The sequence below is a fragment of the Motacilla alba genome, chromosome 8, assembly GCF_015832195.1.
Source record: "Motacilla alba alba isolate MOTALB_02 chromosome 8, Motacilla_alba_V1.0_pri, whole genome shotgun sequence".
Taxonomy (NCBI): Eukaryota; Metazoa; Chordata; class Aves; order Passeriformes; family Motacillidae; genus Motacilla; species Motacilla alba.
Window position 1 is genome coordinate 6,638,788 of NC_052023.1, and position 18,859 is coordinate 6,657,646.

General features: G+C 36.3%; 1 protein-coding gene across 1 annotated transcript in view; it reads left to right on the plus strand.

Moving 5' to 3' along the window:
- The window catches only part of BEND5 (BEN domain containing 5), an 883,422-nt gene that overhangs the window by 16,774 nt on the left and 847,789 nt on the right, over positions 1-18,859 (plus strand). The window contains exon 2 of the mRNA XM_038144486.1: positions 491-613. Coding sequence (XP_038000414.1) covers positions 491-613 — 123 coding nt within the window. The remainder of the gene's footprint in view (positions 1-490; positions 614-18,859) is intronic.

The following is an 18,859-nucleotide window of genomic DNA, read 5'->3' on the forward strand; positions in this document are numbered from 1 at the left end:
TGAGTGAGACTGAACAGCCTCAAAGGTTCTAAGTTCATTTAAGATGCATGAAAATAGGCAGCAGGATAGAAGAAGAAGATCCCATTGATGCTGATTGAGAGGAAGATGCTTCGTAGGGTTGTGATAACCTGATGAGGAGTTCAGTTCCAGGGAATCCAGCAGGATCTAGAGGTTCCTGTTGAAAGAAGTAGATTCAGCTGAATATCAGCCTAATGCATATGAGAGGCCTCAGCCACAGGGCATAAACATGCAAGAAACCAGGCTGGGTAGTTTGTCCCTGGGAGAGCCTTTGACAGATTATGCCATTATTATATCAAAATTCTTATACACACTTTGAAAAGAAAGAATTAATTTACTGGTGCAGATGTTAAATGGTGAAAATTTTATTTTATGTAGAAATATGTGGGGAAGTAGCCTTCTACTGGTTTTTATAGATTAAATATATATTTTTTAATGCTCATGGGGATTTTTTTCATTTTTACTGCAACAGGCAGTGCCATTGGAAGTGATGATATCATAGCAGGGAACGTGAGCAAGTACCTTGTTCTCCCAGCTGGGTACTGTGGACAGCCCAAAAAAGGACATCTTATATTTGATGCCTGTTTTGAAAGTGGTGAGTATTTTCAGCATTATGTTACCCAGTTGTCAATATATTAACACTTTAAACTCCATCACTCATCTTTTAATGAAGTGTCTTAATTAAATACTAAACAAATTCTGCCGATTCCCTTCAGTCATAGTATGACTTCAAATCAGACTTCAAATGTCAAAAAGGTTGTGAAGTTTGCTGTTGCCTACAGTAAAAAATTTCATCAGGTCCATCTTTAACCACATGTGGACACATAACTAGATTTTATTCTGTCATTATTTCTGTGGTAGTATTTATGTATTTATGATGTAGTATCTAAAATATGCTATTTAAACATTTAATTTAGGAGTTTGCTGGGGCAGTTAACCCAGTAAAGTGCCAAGCCCATCCTTGCATAGTTAGAGAATTTTAAAAATGTGTATATGCTGTCTTTAAATATATTTCTTTGGGTTTCCTGTTGCCTGATCCTATATTGCTGAGGTTAATGGAAGTTCTGCCCCTGATGTCAATAGGAGAACTAAACTTTAGGAAGCTACTGGAAACGGAAGGAGAAAGTATTTTTACAGGAGTTATAGTTAGCATATTAATTTAAAGAGTAATTTTAACTGCTTACATGCATATGGGCTATATAGGTAAATATATCCATTTGTAGCATTATTTAAATGTAGCATTGTTTAAATTTTTGTGTTACATACATGTGTGCTACCAGATTTTAGCTTAAATCTATTATTACTGGCTTTCAGACCTACAGAGCACTGTTAAACACCATATGTAGAAAAGGCATTTGGCAGGATAAACTATAGTTTTCAGCATGGTTTATGTGAGAGGTGATGGTAATGCCAAAACTGCTCCAGTGTCTTGTAAAATGAGCTTTTTATAAAGAGTTACATCCCTCAGGGTAGAATACTGGCTGCCAATTCCTGGATAAATATTAAATTGAGTTATTTAAATCCTGTGATTACATTATGTAAAAGTGCAAATGATGCAGTGAATAATACAGAGTATTTTTTTAAGGTGTGTCTCTGAAGGTTCAGACAAGAGTTCAGTAACTTTAAAAATACTTTGGGTGCTATTTCATAATAGTTATGTGGGTTTTTTTGCATTTTTGTATCAGAAAACAGCTCAAGAAATGAATCATGGCCAAGCTGGGAAATTTACTTTATTGTGCTAAACTTCTCTGCAATGAAAAAGATCAGTAGCAGTCATCAAATTATTTGTGAAGTATTGTGAGTCATTGCGTGATGGTTTAATTCCAGTTTTTGAACAATGGAATAAATTATATTTTTAAATTAAAATGTTTATTCAGTTCAAAGGTAATTTTCATACTTTACATACTTTGGTAATAATAGAATATGATAGAAGCAGGTGTTATTTGAAATACTGTATTTATTTATATTGTAGCATGATGAGGCTGTGATGTTTCTTTGCATATTCAGACACTTCCAAAACACAAGTGTGAATGAAATTAATACCTTCATTTACTTTCTCATGATGACAATGTATTAGCAAGAGTGAGAGTAATATTGTGTACACTTCATATGTAAATTCATTTCATCTTTTGTTCTATGTCAGCCAAGTAATTGCTTAGAGTACCTTTACTGGTCAAAGTAAATTAACTGATATTGGATAACTTCTGAAATTGTTGTTAATAATGAAATCCATCCCACCCTATTGTCCAAATAGTAGGATACAACATTTATAAGATTGTTTTGATGCTCTTTGTGCACCACCTTAAATATTGTGCACCACCCTATTGAAATTGCCTTTTTCAAAGAACAGATGGTAAAACTGACCCCACCTGCACTACTGCCCCCAGCTCTGGGGTCCCCACAACAAGGAATACAGGAACCTGCTGGAGGGCCCCAGAGGAGGCCACAAAGATGCTCCAAGGGCTGGGGCACCTTTCCTATGGAGACAGGCTGGGAATACTGGGCTTGTCTTGCCTGGAGGAGAGAAGGCTCTGAAAAGACTTTTGTGGCTCTCAGTGTGTAAAGAGGGCCTATAAAAAAGGTGGAGAAAGACTTTTCCCAAGGCCTGTGGAGACAGTGTAGGGAGAAAGGTGTTTAAACTGAGAGAGGGTAGATTTAGGTTGTCTATGAGGAAGAAATTGTTAACAATGAGGCTGGGGAGGCACAGGTTGCCCAGAGAAGCTGTGGCTGCCCCATCCCTGGAATTGTTCAAGGCCAGGTTGGATGGGGCTCTGAGCACCCTGGTCTAGTGGAAAGTGGCTCTGCCCACAGCTGTGGGGTTGGAGCAAAATTATATTTATAATCCCTTCCAACCCCAGTCATTCTATGATTCTAAAATAGAAGTTGTGTTAAATATAATTCTCTAAGTGGCTTTTATTTCTTTGGCTGCATTCTCTGTTTTCTTCAAAGGTCTGGTTGATAGAAAATAAAATACCTATTTTTCAATGACTGTTCTATATTGTAGAAATGGAAGTAAACAGATTTCAGAGAAGGGGTATTAAACTTGTAGAAATCAGGAAAAATATTAATACATGCAGAAGGCCTGCTATTTAGTGTGTTTTCATTTTTATAATTGTAATCATTATTGTATTAAATAGCATTGAAAAGTATGAATTTGTTTGGCACAGAGGTGTGTTTTTATGTAGTCTGAAAACCAATGTCCAGCTTGCTGTTTTGAAGTGCCATGCTTTCAAAAAATCATAAAAAATACAACTGGGCACTGGGATTTCTTTTTAGTCCATTCTGTTGTTGAGAGGCAAAATAAACTATTTTTACCATTCCTGACAGATGTTTATCTTTTTCAGAGACTTTCAGTGAGTTTCAATGAGAAAGCAGCAATCCATTCTAACACTGCAATTTGCTCAATATAAGAAACATTTTCTTTCTATGTAGAAATGTTCTTACCAAAAAGGCATTAATTCTTGTCCAGTCCTATAGGCACAGAAAGCAGATTATTCCTTTTTTCTTTGACTTAATGGAAAGCTGCTATCATATCTTTCCTTGGCCTTTCCCTCCTCAGGTTAAATAACTGCTATTTTTTTCAATGGTTCCTTAGTACTCACATTTTCCAAATTTTCTCTCATTCTTTATTTCCTCTGGCCTGTCTCCAGCTGTTTTTATTTCCTCTGGCCTGTCTCCAGCTGTTTTCTGCCTTTCTTGATTGGCAGTGGTCCAAGGTGAGCATGATACTCAGATAAGCTGGTGCCAATCCTATGTAGAGTTTATTACATGACATCCCTTGCAATCTATTTACTTCTGCAATGTGACAGTCCAATCTTTTTCACAATAGCATGGTACTGTTGACTTCTATAAAACTTGTGAAGCATTATACTGTCCAGGTCCTTTTCTGAAGGAGCTAAACCACCTGGTGCCTTGCACTTTACTTACCCTTAATGAATCTGTTACTAGGAAAAAAAATAATTGCTGTAAAATAAATGCAATTACTGGAAATGAAGAAAGGTGCCTCAGCCCTTGATCATATTAATAACTGACAGAGCAGTAAAGAAGAAGGAGAATTATCAACTTGCAAGTATGTGAAGAATTTGTGTTTCCCATAGTTCAAGCTAGTGTTCTGCCTGGAATCTTCCTTGTTATCTTTATTAATATTTAAGAATATATATAGCCAAAAGAAACTTTTTACATTGATTTATCATTAGCATGAAAGAAACTGATGAAAATTCAGATTTCTTGCATACCACACCATACTTTTTGGATAATTTCAGTTTTCACAAGAAACGTGAATTAGTTTCGGGGAAAAATGGAAGCACAGCTATCTATGCACAGTACAAATTTAAAGGGAATAAATACCACATCTGAAATGTATACATTTGGTCAGTTGTAATTCTGTTTCCTAATATTCATTAATGCATTAAATTATTAACACAGTTTCAGTTTAGCAGCAATGCACAACTGTACAAATGTTTACCTCTCATCACACTTACTGTTCTGTCAAAATGGGAATTTTGCACAATATAGTGCTCTGGGTAAAAGAATGTATTCCTTTCTGCTATGCAAAGAAGTCCTTCCTGATTGAGGAAGGCCCAGATTTTGATATGAACATGTTCTTCGGGGAATCTGGCATTTCATACTCAAGGTGAGTTGGTATTTCAGACATTTTATCTAAAGAACTTCAAACTTTAATTTAGCCAGCTGCCCCTACTGTCTTGTGTTGCCTTAGTGCTTGTGATTTCTGATGGCATCCATTAAGTCAGCAGCCTGTTCTGTCTTGTGGCTAAGAGATGTTTTATCTGCTTAGTCATTTTAACCATAAGAGATGTTCTTGGAGATGATACCTCCAGTGCTGGAAGCCAGTTGTTTTTCTGGGAGCTTACGTATCTGCAATAGCTTTGCTTCTGCATGAGGTCACAAATTTTTAGTGAATTTTACGTGATGCATGAGAAGCTTTTTCTATGTATTTTGCAAAAAGAACAAAGAAAACATAAACCAAATTACTCAGCCCTTAAAAAACCCACCTTTTTTCTCACTGTGCAAAGGCTGTTTGCTGGGTGTAGTCACCAGTTGCCTTCCTGGCTGCATCACAGAGGGATTCTGAGGTGGGCTCTGGTTGTTCTCCAGCTTTTGCCTCCCTGGGCTCTCCATGGAGAGAACTGGCAGATGAAAAACTTGGGCTGACACTGCCAGGTGTGGCTTTGCTGCAGAAAAATGCGAGGAGGTTCAAGTGCTCCTTTTGCCTGGCGTCACTGGGCTGCCCATTCCCAGGGATGGGTTGGTTGGTGGCTCTGGCATACTCAGGGGTGCACCCCAGTCCTGCCTGGCCTGGGATGGCACAGGGAATATGGGAGGGAGCTGGAGTCAGGCTGCAGACTGGGATGTGTTGTGGGCATGGTTAAAAACCCCAAGCTCGACAGTTTCTGCTGCTTGTGGCTCAAATTGCTTGTTTTACAATTACTCTTGAGAATTGAAGGAGCAGTGTTGGCTCACAGAGGTTTGTAAATCTCAGCATTCACACTGTTAAATACAGGGGCTTTTAATAAGGCTTTGAAAATATATATTTTGGCTTGTTAATCAAATATAATGCTGTTTAACTGTTAAAAAATACTGTGTTTCTTGAAATTAGAAATGAAGCTGCTGTCTGCTTTTATTCTCATTTCAACCAAAAAGTGGAACTCCGCCAAGAGTCATTAAATCTTCTATCCTTTGGATGAATTCTTATTTTTTTATGAAAAAATGTAATGATTGGGTAATTTCTGTATTGTGGTTTATGTTCAAAAGATTGTAATTAAAGTTTTGTAAAATTTTAGATTCAATCTCAATTACTGTAAGCCTCAAATTATGTTAACTGCTGTACCACCACCTTGTAATGAAAATTATTCACAAACATTAGTTTGTCTTTTCCCACAGCAGGTTTATAAAATATTTTGCATTAGAAACCTGATAAAAAATTCAGTGCTGACGGATTGCAAATGATATTAATCAGTTGGAAAAAGTTAAAACTTACAATGTATTAAGAGATCTCATATGACTGAGAAGTACCCTCGTATCATTTTTGTTAAGGTTTTAAATATCCTTCTATATTTCAAAAATAGGATAATGTACTTATAAAACACTTTGCTCAACACTCAAAATTGCAATAAGTGATTGTAATTCCGCTGATCTCATTGTAACCACTTAGAGGCGTGAAATAGGCCATTGAGCTTTACCATGAAAGATATCTTCTGAACAAAGGCACAGATAATATAGGATGGATTGCCCTTTGGGGGCTGCTTCTGTCCCAGTTGTTAAGACTTGACATGTAACTTTAGACAGCTAAAATTAGGGGTGATTAATCTTAGTTGTGATTAGTAAAATATTGTAAAATTTGATTTGGAAAGCATTTTCTGAAATGGTCATTTTTGTTTGTAAAAATTTAAAAATGAAAACTAAAACAACACAGATGACGATACTGTTAAGTGTCATGCTCAAAGAAAAACTGAAATCCAGCCTAGGAAATAGTTGTATTTTTGCCATCTAACATGGAACTGTAATGTGCTTGCAAAATTATTAAAAAATCGGACCCTCTATGTGTTTTTGTTTAAATGAACAGAAAAGCCCTTCTTCCCCCTGATTTCAGCAGCATTGTGATGATATCCTAGAGCAGGAATAAAGCAATACAGGCAATAATGTGTCATAATGGCACATCAGTAGAAATAGAAAGTGCAAAAGCTGTGTAAGGATACTTTCTTCCACTGCAAACACTTTTAGTAGTAGGCTAAACTGTGTTTTGGAGCAAAAACTAGTCGATATTCCAAATTTCCTGTATTACAATCTCTCATGTATATCTAGAATCACTAAGTCAGGTGGAACTGTTTTTGGCTTTCACTTCTACAAGGATGCTCACGTGTAAAGTAGAAACAAAAGAATGAAAGTCTCTGTCTTATTTCAGTAATGATGTCTGTTTTCAGGCTGCTTTTGGGGCTTCAAGGTGTGTCTGATTAATGAAACATTTTAGTTATTTCCTTATTTTTTGACAGTAATTTATGCCACATTTCACAGGAAGGCATGAAGTGGTTATTGCTGCCAGTAGGGATAATTTAGCAAATGTTTCCCATTTCTGAACATGTCTGTTCCCAGTTCAGAGCAGAGTTACTCTATCAGAGTATCAATACCTTTGGACTACTGCAAGTTAAAAGTCAGAAAAAAGTAAGAGCAAAAGATTGATTTTCATTTTTTTGTGTGTTTTAATGATGACACTAGGCATAGATTAATGGATGTAGCATGCACAGAGTGCTATCAGTTAACATATATGACATTACTCAGATGTCTCAAACTCCGGAAAAAGCACGTGAATGATTTATGGAATTGATATTAATCTCTTTCCAGTAAATGCATTACTAAAGTTACATGGGAAATTGATGTTACTGCTGTAATGCCAAATTAATTTCTTTCTTGCTAGGTCAGCATTGCAAATGGAACTAAATATTAACCTTTTAAATATCTAAACAGATATAGTATGGAAGGCATTTTTACAAATGGGGAGTGCTTGATGTCAATGTGATACCAGCCAACACATATGGCATTAGTCAGATAGCATAACTTGTGGAAAATAGATATTAGTGACCTATGGAACTAATGAAAATGCAGGAAGTATTAGTGTGACAACGAGAGTAAAGAATTAGGATGATAATTGCAGTTTTTGTGACAATTATGATTTTACAGTCAGTTTACCATCTGATTCTCACACTACCTTCTTCAGGAGCAATCCTTTCCTCTCTCTTCCCACGTGTTTGCATCTCCTCAGCTGGTGTTAAAACACGTGTTTATTTGCTCTTTGACTGATCCAAAAGGGACCAGAATAAGCAACTGGAAACAAAAGCAGAAGTGTCTGTGATCAGATATTGTAAGCTCATAGCAGATTTTCAACACAGTATAAGAAACAACTAAATACAGTATGGATCCCTAGTCTGGAAAAAAGGCAACTGAGGAATAATATATTAAAGTTCTGTAAAATCATGATTTCTAGTCAAAATACCAGTGTTTCCCTGTCTGTTCTCTTTGTACAAAAAACTAAGGGCCATCAAATGAAACTAGCAGTTAATATGTTGAAAGCAAACAAAGGAGAATGATTCCTTACATGTTGTTTAATTAAGCTGTGGAACTTCTTCCTGCAGTACATTGTGGATGCTAAAACTAGACATGTGTCATGCTTTCAATAAAAAACCCAACTGACAAGCCCAGGAAAAAAAGATCAGTTGAGAGCTACTAAACACTGACACCATTTCTGGTTCAGAAGGTTCATAAACTGTGCCTTGTAAATTAGGGAATTATACTGGGAAGTGTCTTCCAATGATTGCTGTTTTTCTTATGCTCTTCTATAGGGATCCATTTCTGGCAGTTACTGAGCTGGACCTTGATCTCACCTGATAGGTACATCTGATTAAATGGTTTATCACTGTTAGAACATTTAATAATGTTGTGTTATTTTCTAAAAACAGATTTGAGGTTATAGTTGCAAGCCAAAATTAGCATAATGCAAAACTATACTTTGATCAAATAATAGGAAGGAAAAATCTTACAGTTCTTGTTTCCATTCAAACTATTTTCTAAGGAGGACAGTGGCTGAAGGTAGTGTTGTCCAGAAACAGACCTGATGCAGATCTATTCTTAAGATTTTGCACATTCCTGATACTAGATTTCCATCAGATTTAAAAGTTTTCATGGGATTTTTGTAAGCTTCTTCTCTGACAGAGAAGGAATTAAAAAAGACCCTTAATAACAAAGGTACTTTATATAAAGATGGCTAAGTAATTTTTGAGAATAAGCAAAAGGTTTTCCCTACATATCAGGTTGTGAGATAAATTTTCCAGTTTCCATTTTTCTGTCTCTGTTCAAAATTTTCCATCTGGAAAAATGATAGAGGGAAATACAAGAAAGAATAGCAATGTCCCTGCCAGTGTGAAGGAACATTACATTACACTGAACAAATATCCTTATCTGAATGTACAATCACTGAAATAAATGCAGCTGTGTTTATTTCAGCATAATCAGATATATTTGAATATAAAATCATTGGCATAAATGCAGCTGTGTTTATTTCAAACTGCACATGTTAATATGAACATGAATGTGACATCAGGAATCAGGAATGTATAGAGGTATGTATATATAGTGACACAATAGAAGCCTGGGACGGTTAAAAGTATGAAGGAAAAAGGAGTTTGTGCTGTACCTAAAGATTTTTTAACAGCATTGGAAGTCACTAATGAGAAGATGCAAAATTCTTCTCATATACAGTCCCTGGATTTTAATAAATCTGTGGCTACTCTATAGAATAACAGGTGACCTCTGCCTCAGTTACTGACTAAGGAAATAATTGCTTTGAATAATTGCTTCTTAAAATAGAGAATCGTGTTAGTTTTGAGTGATTGGTAGGTCCAGGTCAATCTCTTCTGATGGGTGCAATGCAGACCTTAACTGTACCTTAGGTTTTTATCTGATTTTGAGCCTTTAAAAGAGCTGCCAACCATCCTTCCCAAATTTCATCTTGCTGTGTTCTCAAACCCAGGGAAAATACAATGTAGAGCAGTGCCAGTGGAAAAATTCTGGAGTTTTTTATTTTGCTGGGAATTCTGCTCCTTGCTATTTCCTGAAAGTAGTACTCTGCCTTCACTGTCCTGTTTATATGCTTAGCCTCTGTCTTTTGAAATCAGAGCCCTTCAGAACTTGAAGAAATTGAAGTGTTCTTTACTCTGCTTATGCAGATGGTGCTATATAGCAAACAAGGAGTGGCTGTACTCAGAATAAAAGAGAAAGTGGCATCAGAACAGTAAATATTTGGGAGCTGAGAGGTATTGGAAAGGCTTTATTTTCATCTTGGGAGAACATTGAAATATTCTGCTTAACTAAATAGTGGTATTTTGTTCAGTTAGTTCAGTAACCTGTAGTATTATCCCTGTTTTGCAGAAGACAGGAACACAAAAGCCCTGGTTCTTGACTGCCTAGTGCCTTTTGTAGTGAATTTCAGCTGTGTGAAATGAGTGCAAAATGGCTGAGAAACGTTGAGAGTGCTTTGCATCAGATCTGTGTGAGCCAAATTCAGACTGAAATGTAGGAAATTTCATATCTTGTACTATGTCTACTAGATTTGATCAAACAGGGATGCTATAAAGAACAGTGGAAGAGAGGGAAAGGGACTAAAGCAGAGAAGAACCATTTGAAATGTTCACGTGAGCCCCGCCCTGGAAGGGCCGCTGGCCGTGGGCACAGTGGTGCTGAGCTGCTGCTTCTCTGTCACTGTGTGACCACAACATGTGGTGCTGCTCTTGGCTCAGGACAGGGCTCAGGCAGCACCAGCACCAGCTGGGAGAACAATGTTCCTTGTACTTCCTTCCCAGCCCCACCTACAGGAATACCTTTCACAGAATCACAGGATGGTGGGAAGGGACCGCAGTGGGTCACCTTGTCCCACCTTCCTGCTCAAGCGCATGGCACAGGGTTGTGTGCACACAGCTCTGGAATATTTCCAGTGAGGGAGATTCCACACCCTGTCTGGGCATCCTTTTCCAGTGCTCAGTCACTGCACAGGAATATTCTTCCTCATGTCCAGGTGGAATTTCCTGTGCATTGGTTTCTGCCCACTCCTCTTGTGCCATTGCTGGGTACCACCCAGCAGAGCCTGGTCCTTGCCCTGATCCCTCCCTGCAGACACTGACAGACAGATGAGGGCCTCTCTCAGTCATGTCTTCCCAGGGTTGAACAGGCTCAGCTCCCTCAACTTTTCCTCATTAATCCTATCCTTTGTGTGGTCATGTTTGATTTTTTTCCCGATGGCTGAAGACACTGGCACAGGCTGCCAGAGGGGCTGTGGAGTCTCCGTCCACAGAGGCGTTCAAAACCTGGGCAGATGCAGTTCAGGGCAGCCTCCTCATGCTGACCTCTTGTAGGACTAGACCATCTCCAGAAATCCCTAAGAGATCACTTACAAGATTAACACTTTCTCTTTTTTAGCCCTGAAATTGGAATACACTTCAGATAGATTCTGTTCTTGTTGTTCTTTAAATCACTTAAAAATTCTCAGCTGCCTGCTGTTGCAAAGTTAACAAGCCAAATTAAGATCTTTGCTTGTTTGAGCTGCCACTCTAATGCAAGAAGAGACAAAATGCTGTGAAATAAACAGTGGTCTGTACTTTTGAAAGAATACTGGCTGGAAAACATACTTCAGAAGAGGTGTTTCATAAACAAAAAGTATTTTTATTTTTGGATTGATACTATCTGATTTCAGGAAAAAATATTTTGGAATTTTTTGCTCAGCCTAATGGGAATTTGGATACAAGTTATTAGGTGGGAAACACATTGTTGTGGATACATGCAGAGCTTCATTTTGCATTTATCGATGCTATTTAGTAACCTAATTGCCTTCTAGGTTCAGCCTTTAGCATGCTAATTTTGATTTAGTGTTTGTATTTCTGAAAACAAACTGGGAACAAACCATAAATTATCACTGTGTGTTCTTTAGACAGCTACTGGCATTCCAGTATCTACTACAATAACATAATGTGAAGGTAAATTACCATAATATATTAAGGGTTATTATTATGTTCTAACAGTTTCTGGTGGAATCACATCTCTTTTTTCTCATCTGAAGCTGTAGCTTTTTCATAAGAAGAATAACTTATTCTGTTTAAAAAAAAATTGGTTTGAATGTTTATTGTTGCTACTGTATTATGTTATGAATAATTCATTTTAGTGGCCTTTTTTAGGATTGTAAGTGAATGTCATATTTCTGATGTGAAAAACTTTTAAGCCTTTATCATGAATGCAATGTAAAATATGGAGAGCTAAGGAATAACACATCTAGGGTTTTTTCCTTTTCCTTTTAGCATTTTGGTGGTCAGCTTAAGAAATTATGTTCACAGTGAGTTTTTTGAATGATTGACTAGGAATTCTTTTTGACACTTTGGTTCCTTTTTGGTCTTTCTTCTTACTTGCAGTTTTTATTATATTAGGATCCAATTATATAGGCTTTGCACATAAATTTCATATTATGTTAAGTTGTATAATGAAACACCTTCAATGCAACATAAAACTGCACATCTACCTGCACTGGGCTGATGGCCTTTTGTGTAGGTGCAGTTAAATTAGATTGTTTAGCAGTATTAGCACAGCCCAAAATGTCTTGAGATTGGATGAATACTGAGAGGTGAGTTCACTCTAGAGTTTTGTGCTGTTACAGATCCATTGCTGTCAGAATAGCAGAGCTTTTAAGCTCACTGGGGTGATGGATTGTAGCTGTGCTCCTTACTAAAAGTAAAGTTAAGAGGAGGAATGGGGCAGCAATGTTATAATTAATTTATGGTTTTGTCTAAGAAATAAAAGCTGATAGCAAGTTGGAACTTGACTTCTGGTTATTACTGCATGTATTTTCAGTGGCCCTTCTGTTTCAGTAGCTTCAGGGTGATTCTCACTCATCCCAGACACTTCTCATCCTCTTACTTGATTATCTCTTTGCTGTCCTGCCTGTTATTTCTCTTTACTCTCTGCTTTTGTGTAAATGTTATTGCTGAAGTATCTTCTTGTGTATGTTGAGAGAATGTTGAGCCTCACTCCTTGAGCCTATACATTAACTGCTGTATCAAACTAGATCTTGCTGTTATCACCTCTAGGACTCCATGTTATTGGTCTGCCATTAGCATTTGTTTTGTTTTTCATTATTCCCATCTGTGTGCTCTTCTTTATCCTTTCGGATTTAGCGATCAATGTATTTCGTTCCCTCATATTTGCATTTCATTTTCATCAATAAACATTTTGTCCATTTTATTTTGGTCAAGGTTTCCCATTTTTACAATTTCCTCTACCAGTATCCCTCCTTAAAAGATTTTTGTAAATCTGCCTTTCCAAAATACTTCCTATTTTTTTTCTTAAATGTCTTAATTTATATTTAATTATATAATATACAAATATATTATATTTCTATATTTAACATTCAAAAGAACTGGATCCAGAGCTATTGTCCTGATGTTTGTCCTTATTCAGTCTGCAAGCTCTTTTGGACATGAAATGTTTCTTGCCCAAAACTCCAACTTCAGCTGTGCACTCTAAATATTTTCTCTAGCACGGGGGATCTATGCTGACATGCCAAATTTTCAGTGCCTGGTCCAGAGCAGCAATCAGAGGAATAATTTCTGCATAACTACAGTTTCTGTTGGTTTTAGGTCAGACCATAAGCTTGTGAAACTTTCTATGAATAAGGAGTTGTGTGGCAAGTGGGTGAATGCACTGTCACTCAGTTGGCCGAAGGTGAGAGTGGATGCCAGAGGAGTCAGAACTGAATAGATGGCAGGACAAGGAGAACATTCTCAGTGATTATGAGGAGTTCAATTAAAAGTGTCTGCCCCATATATCTGCAGTGTCACAATGACATCTAGATACTTCTTAGGATGTGAGTACGTGACTTCAAGACCTCTGATTTTATTTTCTATTTAGAATGTTAGCCTAGTTAATAATAATTTATGCTTGTAGTCCTTTACAGAAGGAGATCACTGGGTGCTTTACAAGGTACTTTTGTTTTTATTTTATAGTTACAGAAATCCAAGGCTCTGAGAAGTTCAGAGCTTCAGTGTTACATGCTAGAAACACCATTTGAAGCATTTTGACATTATCTTCTTTGAAGCACACTAATTGGATTTAAGCCCATACCTTTGATTACTCTTTAAAACTGAACAAAGTATGTGTCAGCCTGAATCATGGTGGATAAGATGGACTTTCCTTTGTAGGGATGCTATTTTATAGTCTGCCATGCTTCAACAGGTATTAGGAATAATAGATACTATTTCAGATAGAATGTAACAATAACTGATATTATTTCAGCAGCACGGGGAAACTTAAATACTGCAGGAAAAATTGTGTTAGGTTATCTTCTCTGAGTCAGACTAATGAAGAATGAACCAGCTGAGTAAAGAAAGAGGAGGGAGAACAAGCATTATCTTTTGCAACCTATTCAGTTTTGGCTGATTTAACCTAGATGAGGAGAAAAGCAATATTGTGTTCTTTGACAGTTCTGTAACAAGCTTTGCTAACTGATAATAATAACTGGAAGACATACGTTAAATTGTTGGTTCTTCTGAGAAGGGAAGAATGCTGAAATCAGAAAGTTTTATTATTGTAATTTGATAATTGTGATTTGGTCTTCTTTATCTACATGACTTCATAGTAAGAGCAAATATAGGCTACTATAGTTAAACAACATAAAATTCCACAGGGTATGAAGTAGAAAATGTGGAGAAAATTCAGTTTTGGCTAATTAGTATACAATCCAATGTCATTTTACTGTGGATGCTACATTGGAATGATAATGTTTGTGAATTATTTCCAGTCTTGCAGAATAGTTTCAACACCAAGAAAATCTAACCAAATTAAATAAACTTGTTTATTAGTAGTATTCTTAATTAACCTGTCTAGTTCTATAGAATTATCTTGCCCCCTAAAGATTGTTAGCCAGTCATTCCTCCATGATTATTACTGTTTGCTGGATGATATTGGAAGAATGTCCTGGTGTGGTTTGGTGTCAGATGCCTTGCAGAGGGAGGTGGAGGCTCAGTTCAGTGTGAGAGCAGTGGGCAGTGTCACTGCCCCCAGGTGTGACACTCACAGGTGGGGCCACCTTGGACCACACCCTTGCCATGCAGCACGCTCAGGTGAGGTCTGGGGGCATGGGTTCCATTCCAGGCTGTTCTAGGCCCTGATGAGCAGCAAAATGCAGCAGCAAATGCAAAAATAATGAGAGAAAGGGGAAGAAAGACACAAATATCCATGTGACTCTGGAATAACTTGTTCTGTATGCTGAGGCCAAATCCCTCAACATTTATAGAACTGATTTTTGCAAGTGAAGTTTTATATGAGTTTAAAAAAACCACTTTGCTGACAACAAAAAGTTTTTTTTTTTTTAATTAAAATATAGCTGCTAGCTCTTTAGGTTTTCTGATATCCCCTATTTATATACTTATTAGTAAAAGAGTTTATAAATTGATATTTACAACACCTCTGCCATCCTAGTAATTGTAAGAAGCTGCCCACCTGTTCAGAATTGGAAGTCTTTTAGATTCTAATTATAATTCCCAAAGTATAAACTGTCTCCATCTTTGGAGGGGACAGTGGGACTGCCATGTTTCCTGTGACTCTGGGATGTTCTAAAGCCAAAGGTCCCTGTGTTGCAGACTGCCTTCACATCAGCTGTGTGACAGAAAGTCATCTCTCAGTCACAGAGGTAATGTTTTCCTGTCAGTGTGGCAAAAATATGAACATGAATAGACAGACTTTTAAAAAGTTCCTGGTTTTGAAGACTGGCTTTTGAAATAGCAAGTCTTTTTGGTTAAAGCTAGTGACATTTGTTAACTTCTTTATTTGAAAGTTTTTTCACTATGGATAGAAACATGTAAAAGTTTTTTTACTAATATATTAAATATCTGATTTTTTACTTCCAAGTAAATAAACTAAAGAAATACAGGTTATTGAGGTTAAAGTATTAGAATATTATTAAAATTAGGAACCAGAAATAATTGCTTGCTTCTTAAGGTGGTAATTGTTTTGTTATGTAAGTCTTTGTCCAGTGTTTCATAATGTATTAAAACTTTCCAACGCATTTAATAAGACAAAGATTTTTTTATGCCATAATGAATGAATGTGTGTAAAACACATACATAGAGATTCAAACTGAAAATTGCAATTAACCATGGATATATTTAAAGAAGTAATTTTAATTAACTCTTTTATCTCATAGTGCATTATGTTCTAAAGAGCTCATATTATATCAGCAGCTTCTTATATTGTCAGGGTATATTAGAAATATAACATAATATGTAACAAAAGTAGCATGTTTTGCTGTTGTTTTTAACTGAAAAGTTGTGATATTTCTTTAAATTCTTATGTAGAGGTAAATTGGCACCCCTCTTGAGAAATTCAGCCTAATTTTGAATAGAAATAGTACTGCAAAGTGTGTGTAAGTTCCTGCCTTTGAAGAGTCAAAAGCAACATTGGATCTGTGTAATTGATCAAGGTCACTTCATGCCCATGAGACATAATAATACAACTCAACAATCACTGTAAGGTTATTTCAGTACTAATTGCTTTAGAAATACTGATTTGTTTTCCAGGTTCATAAAATAATTTCCAAGAAAATTTTGTCACTTTGAAAATCTACATTTTTCCTTTTTTTTAGATTTTTTTTTCTTTTTGGAAAAATATGTTCCTACCAAACTCAAATTCAGTGAGAAAAAAATTGAAGATACAGTCAAATAAAAAAAATTTTGCTCCTCTTAATTGGAATCCTAAATCAAGCTTAAGTGGGCGTTTTGGTAGGCCAGAAACTTCTGGATATCAAAGAATTATCAGAAAAGCAGAAAAACTGAGTATGTGATGTGATTGGCTTTAAAATCATAGTTTCCTCCACATTTTTTGAGTTTCAGATAAAGGTGAAAAGTACTAGCACTGTGGGCAAGGGAGTTCTGTTTTGATTTTTGTTCCTTCATACTTTATCATTTTGAGTTTTCTGTATTTAAAAGCCAATTAATCTAGATTATTATATAGCAAAAAAAGCCTGCTTTTTGTTTAAAAGCTTTATTGGCTTTTTGGAATACTCACTTATAAGAAAAAGATCTAGGCAGTTCAATTTCAATAATATGTCTGACTCAGATTCTCATGCCATCCATCTTAAATCCATTTTCTTTCTCTAATCACCTGCCTGCCCTCGTCACAGTTCCCAGGCTTGCTTTCCTCGTATGGGAGTTTGCAAATTGCACTTTTGAGACACCTGTATGTCTGAGAGACAAGGGAAATTACATTTCTTTTGTGCCTCAGGCGTGGCGGGGGGTTGTGTCCAGGAGGAAACCAAGGTGCTCACTACCTGAGCCAACATGAGAAGCTCAGTGATAGCAAACTGAAGTGTGACATTGTTGGAGGATGGAGAAAGACGGTGCTCTCTTTTTGTCCCACTGATCTCCTCAGTCTGTTGCTTAGCAGACCAATTCCATGTCTCCAAATATGTGGAACTGAATTACTTCTGATCATTATATAATTATTGTAATATAGAATTTTGGGAACATGTGACAGATGTGCAAGCAACCCCGCCCTCCAAACAAGGCATTTCTTTGGAAGTAGTTTGGTGTTTGCATGGCTGGAGATGAGATGTTAATAGCTTGGTTCTGCAGAGAAAATATTGTTAAAACCCAAAATCTCATAAAGGAAAGCTGCACAATTTTAATGGACATAGCAGTGTATTTCAAGGTAGAGCTGTACAAATACAAATCTCTTCGCATATATGTGTACTTTATAAATGTCAATGTGAATTTTCATGAAAGTTCCTGTTTGTATGGATGTAGCTACTTTAAAAGTACTCTCATCTGATTAAAATATAAGATTAGCATTTAATGTTAACGTAATACATGGAATTATAAAAGGACTATATATTGTGGAGTACAAATTTTCATTGCTGGCTGCCACTTTATAGCAGTCTTCCCTTCAACTTCCTACCTTGCCCTCTCCTTGCCCTTCTCTCTCCCCATGTTTTAGGCATCATTTTCTGATGAAATCCTCATTTTGTGTTAACATGAGGAGTAAAATAATATGTTGATGGCTTGGATATCTGTTGGTGTTCTTATGATCCCTGAGTAGAGAGAGTGATGTGCTGTCACTCTCTCCATAACTCTCCAAGGTTGAGAATTCTATTACATCTTTCAAAATGTCTTTTTACTTTCATCTGAAAATGAAAATAAGTTGAATAAAATCCAGTTTACATTTGAGCTGGGCTGCATACTCACTGCTGTGTATAAAATCAAACTTGATTTCCTAAGGAGTTTTTTCTGTTAATACAACTTTTTTCCTACTTTATGACAATTATCATATATGGTGGTTTTTTTTCTTTTGTTGTTTTGTTTTAGTGCCACAGTTTGAAGTGAGAGCATTAAGTTAAATTAATTTGACTTTGGTTGGCAAATGGTGATAGTAGCACTTTAACAGCTGTTTGCTTTCCTGGATTGTCCTTGGTACTGAAATTGCTTTTGTATCTAAACAGCGAAATGTGTTTATAGGGCTACAGAATATGGAGATAAATTTAGCCTGTCAAACAGATATTATTGGGGCTTTTTTTGTGCTGTGTTTCTGGGAGTGGATCCTGACTGCAGTGCTTTAATTCCAAGCTGTATGTGCCTTTGGACATCTTACAGGACTGTTGTGGAGCTTTTCTCTTTGATTTATGACCTTGCCTGTATGGACTTCTGATCAGATTTTATTCTCATTTAGTGCGAGAGGGGCTAATTATGAAAGTGACAAAGATTCTTTCGTTGTGCTAAAGCTTTTTGAATGACAAAAGGGGGCTTTAAATTAAAATGAACTTTAACAAGGCATTTTCACATTGAAGTGATACACACTCTACCACTGATAGAGTAATTCATTTTCAACCCTTTCTGATTCTATAAACACATTGTCTCACAAGATCAGTAATTTTTTACCTCTCAGGCTAATGAAGAGTGGATGGTAGACCAATGAATTCTCTTTTTGCAGAACTGTTTTGACATTCTTAATTTTTTCTTAAATATCAAAGAAAGGACAAAGAGCTGTGATTTTATTGCATTAATATTAATAATCATTTATCTGCCAGAAAAACATTTAAATATCACTTGACATTTGCAGAGAAAGATTAATGTTTAATTTACTACAAACATAGAAATACTTTGAAATAAAAGGAAACGCTTCTGCATTCAGAAAAAATAAAAATAATAATAAAAAACCCAACAAACCAACAAAATACCAAAACCCCAACAAAAATTAAGACAGACATTCAGATATTAAAAAACATTGTAACCATAGCAGAAAT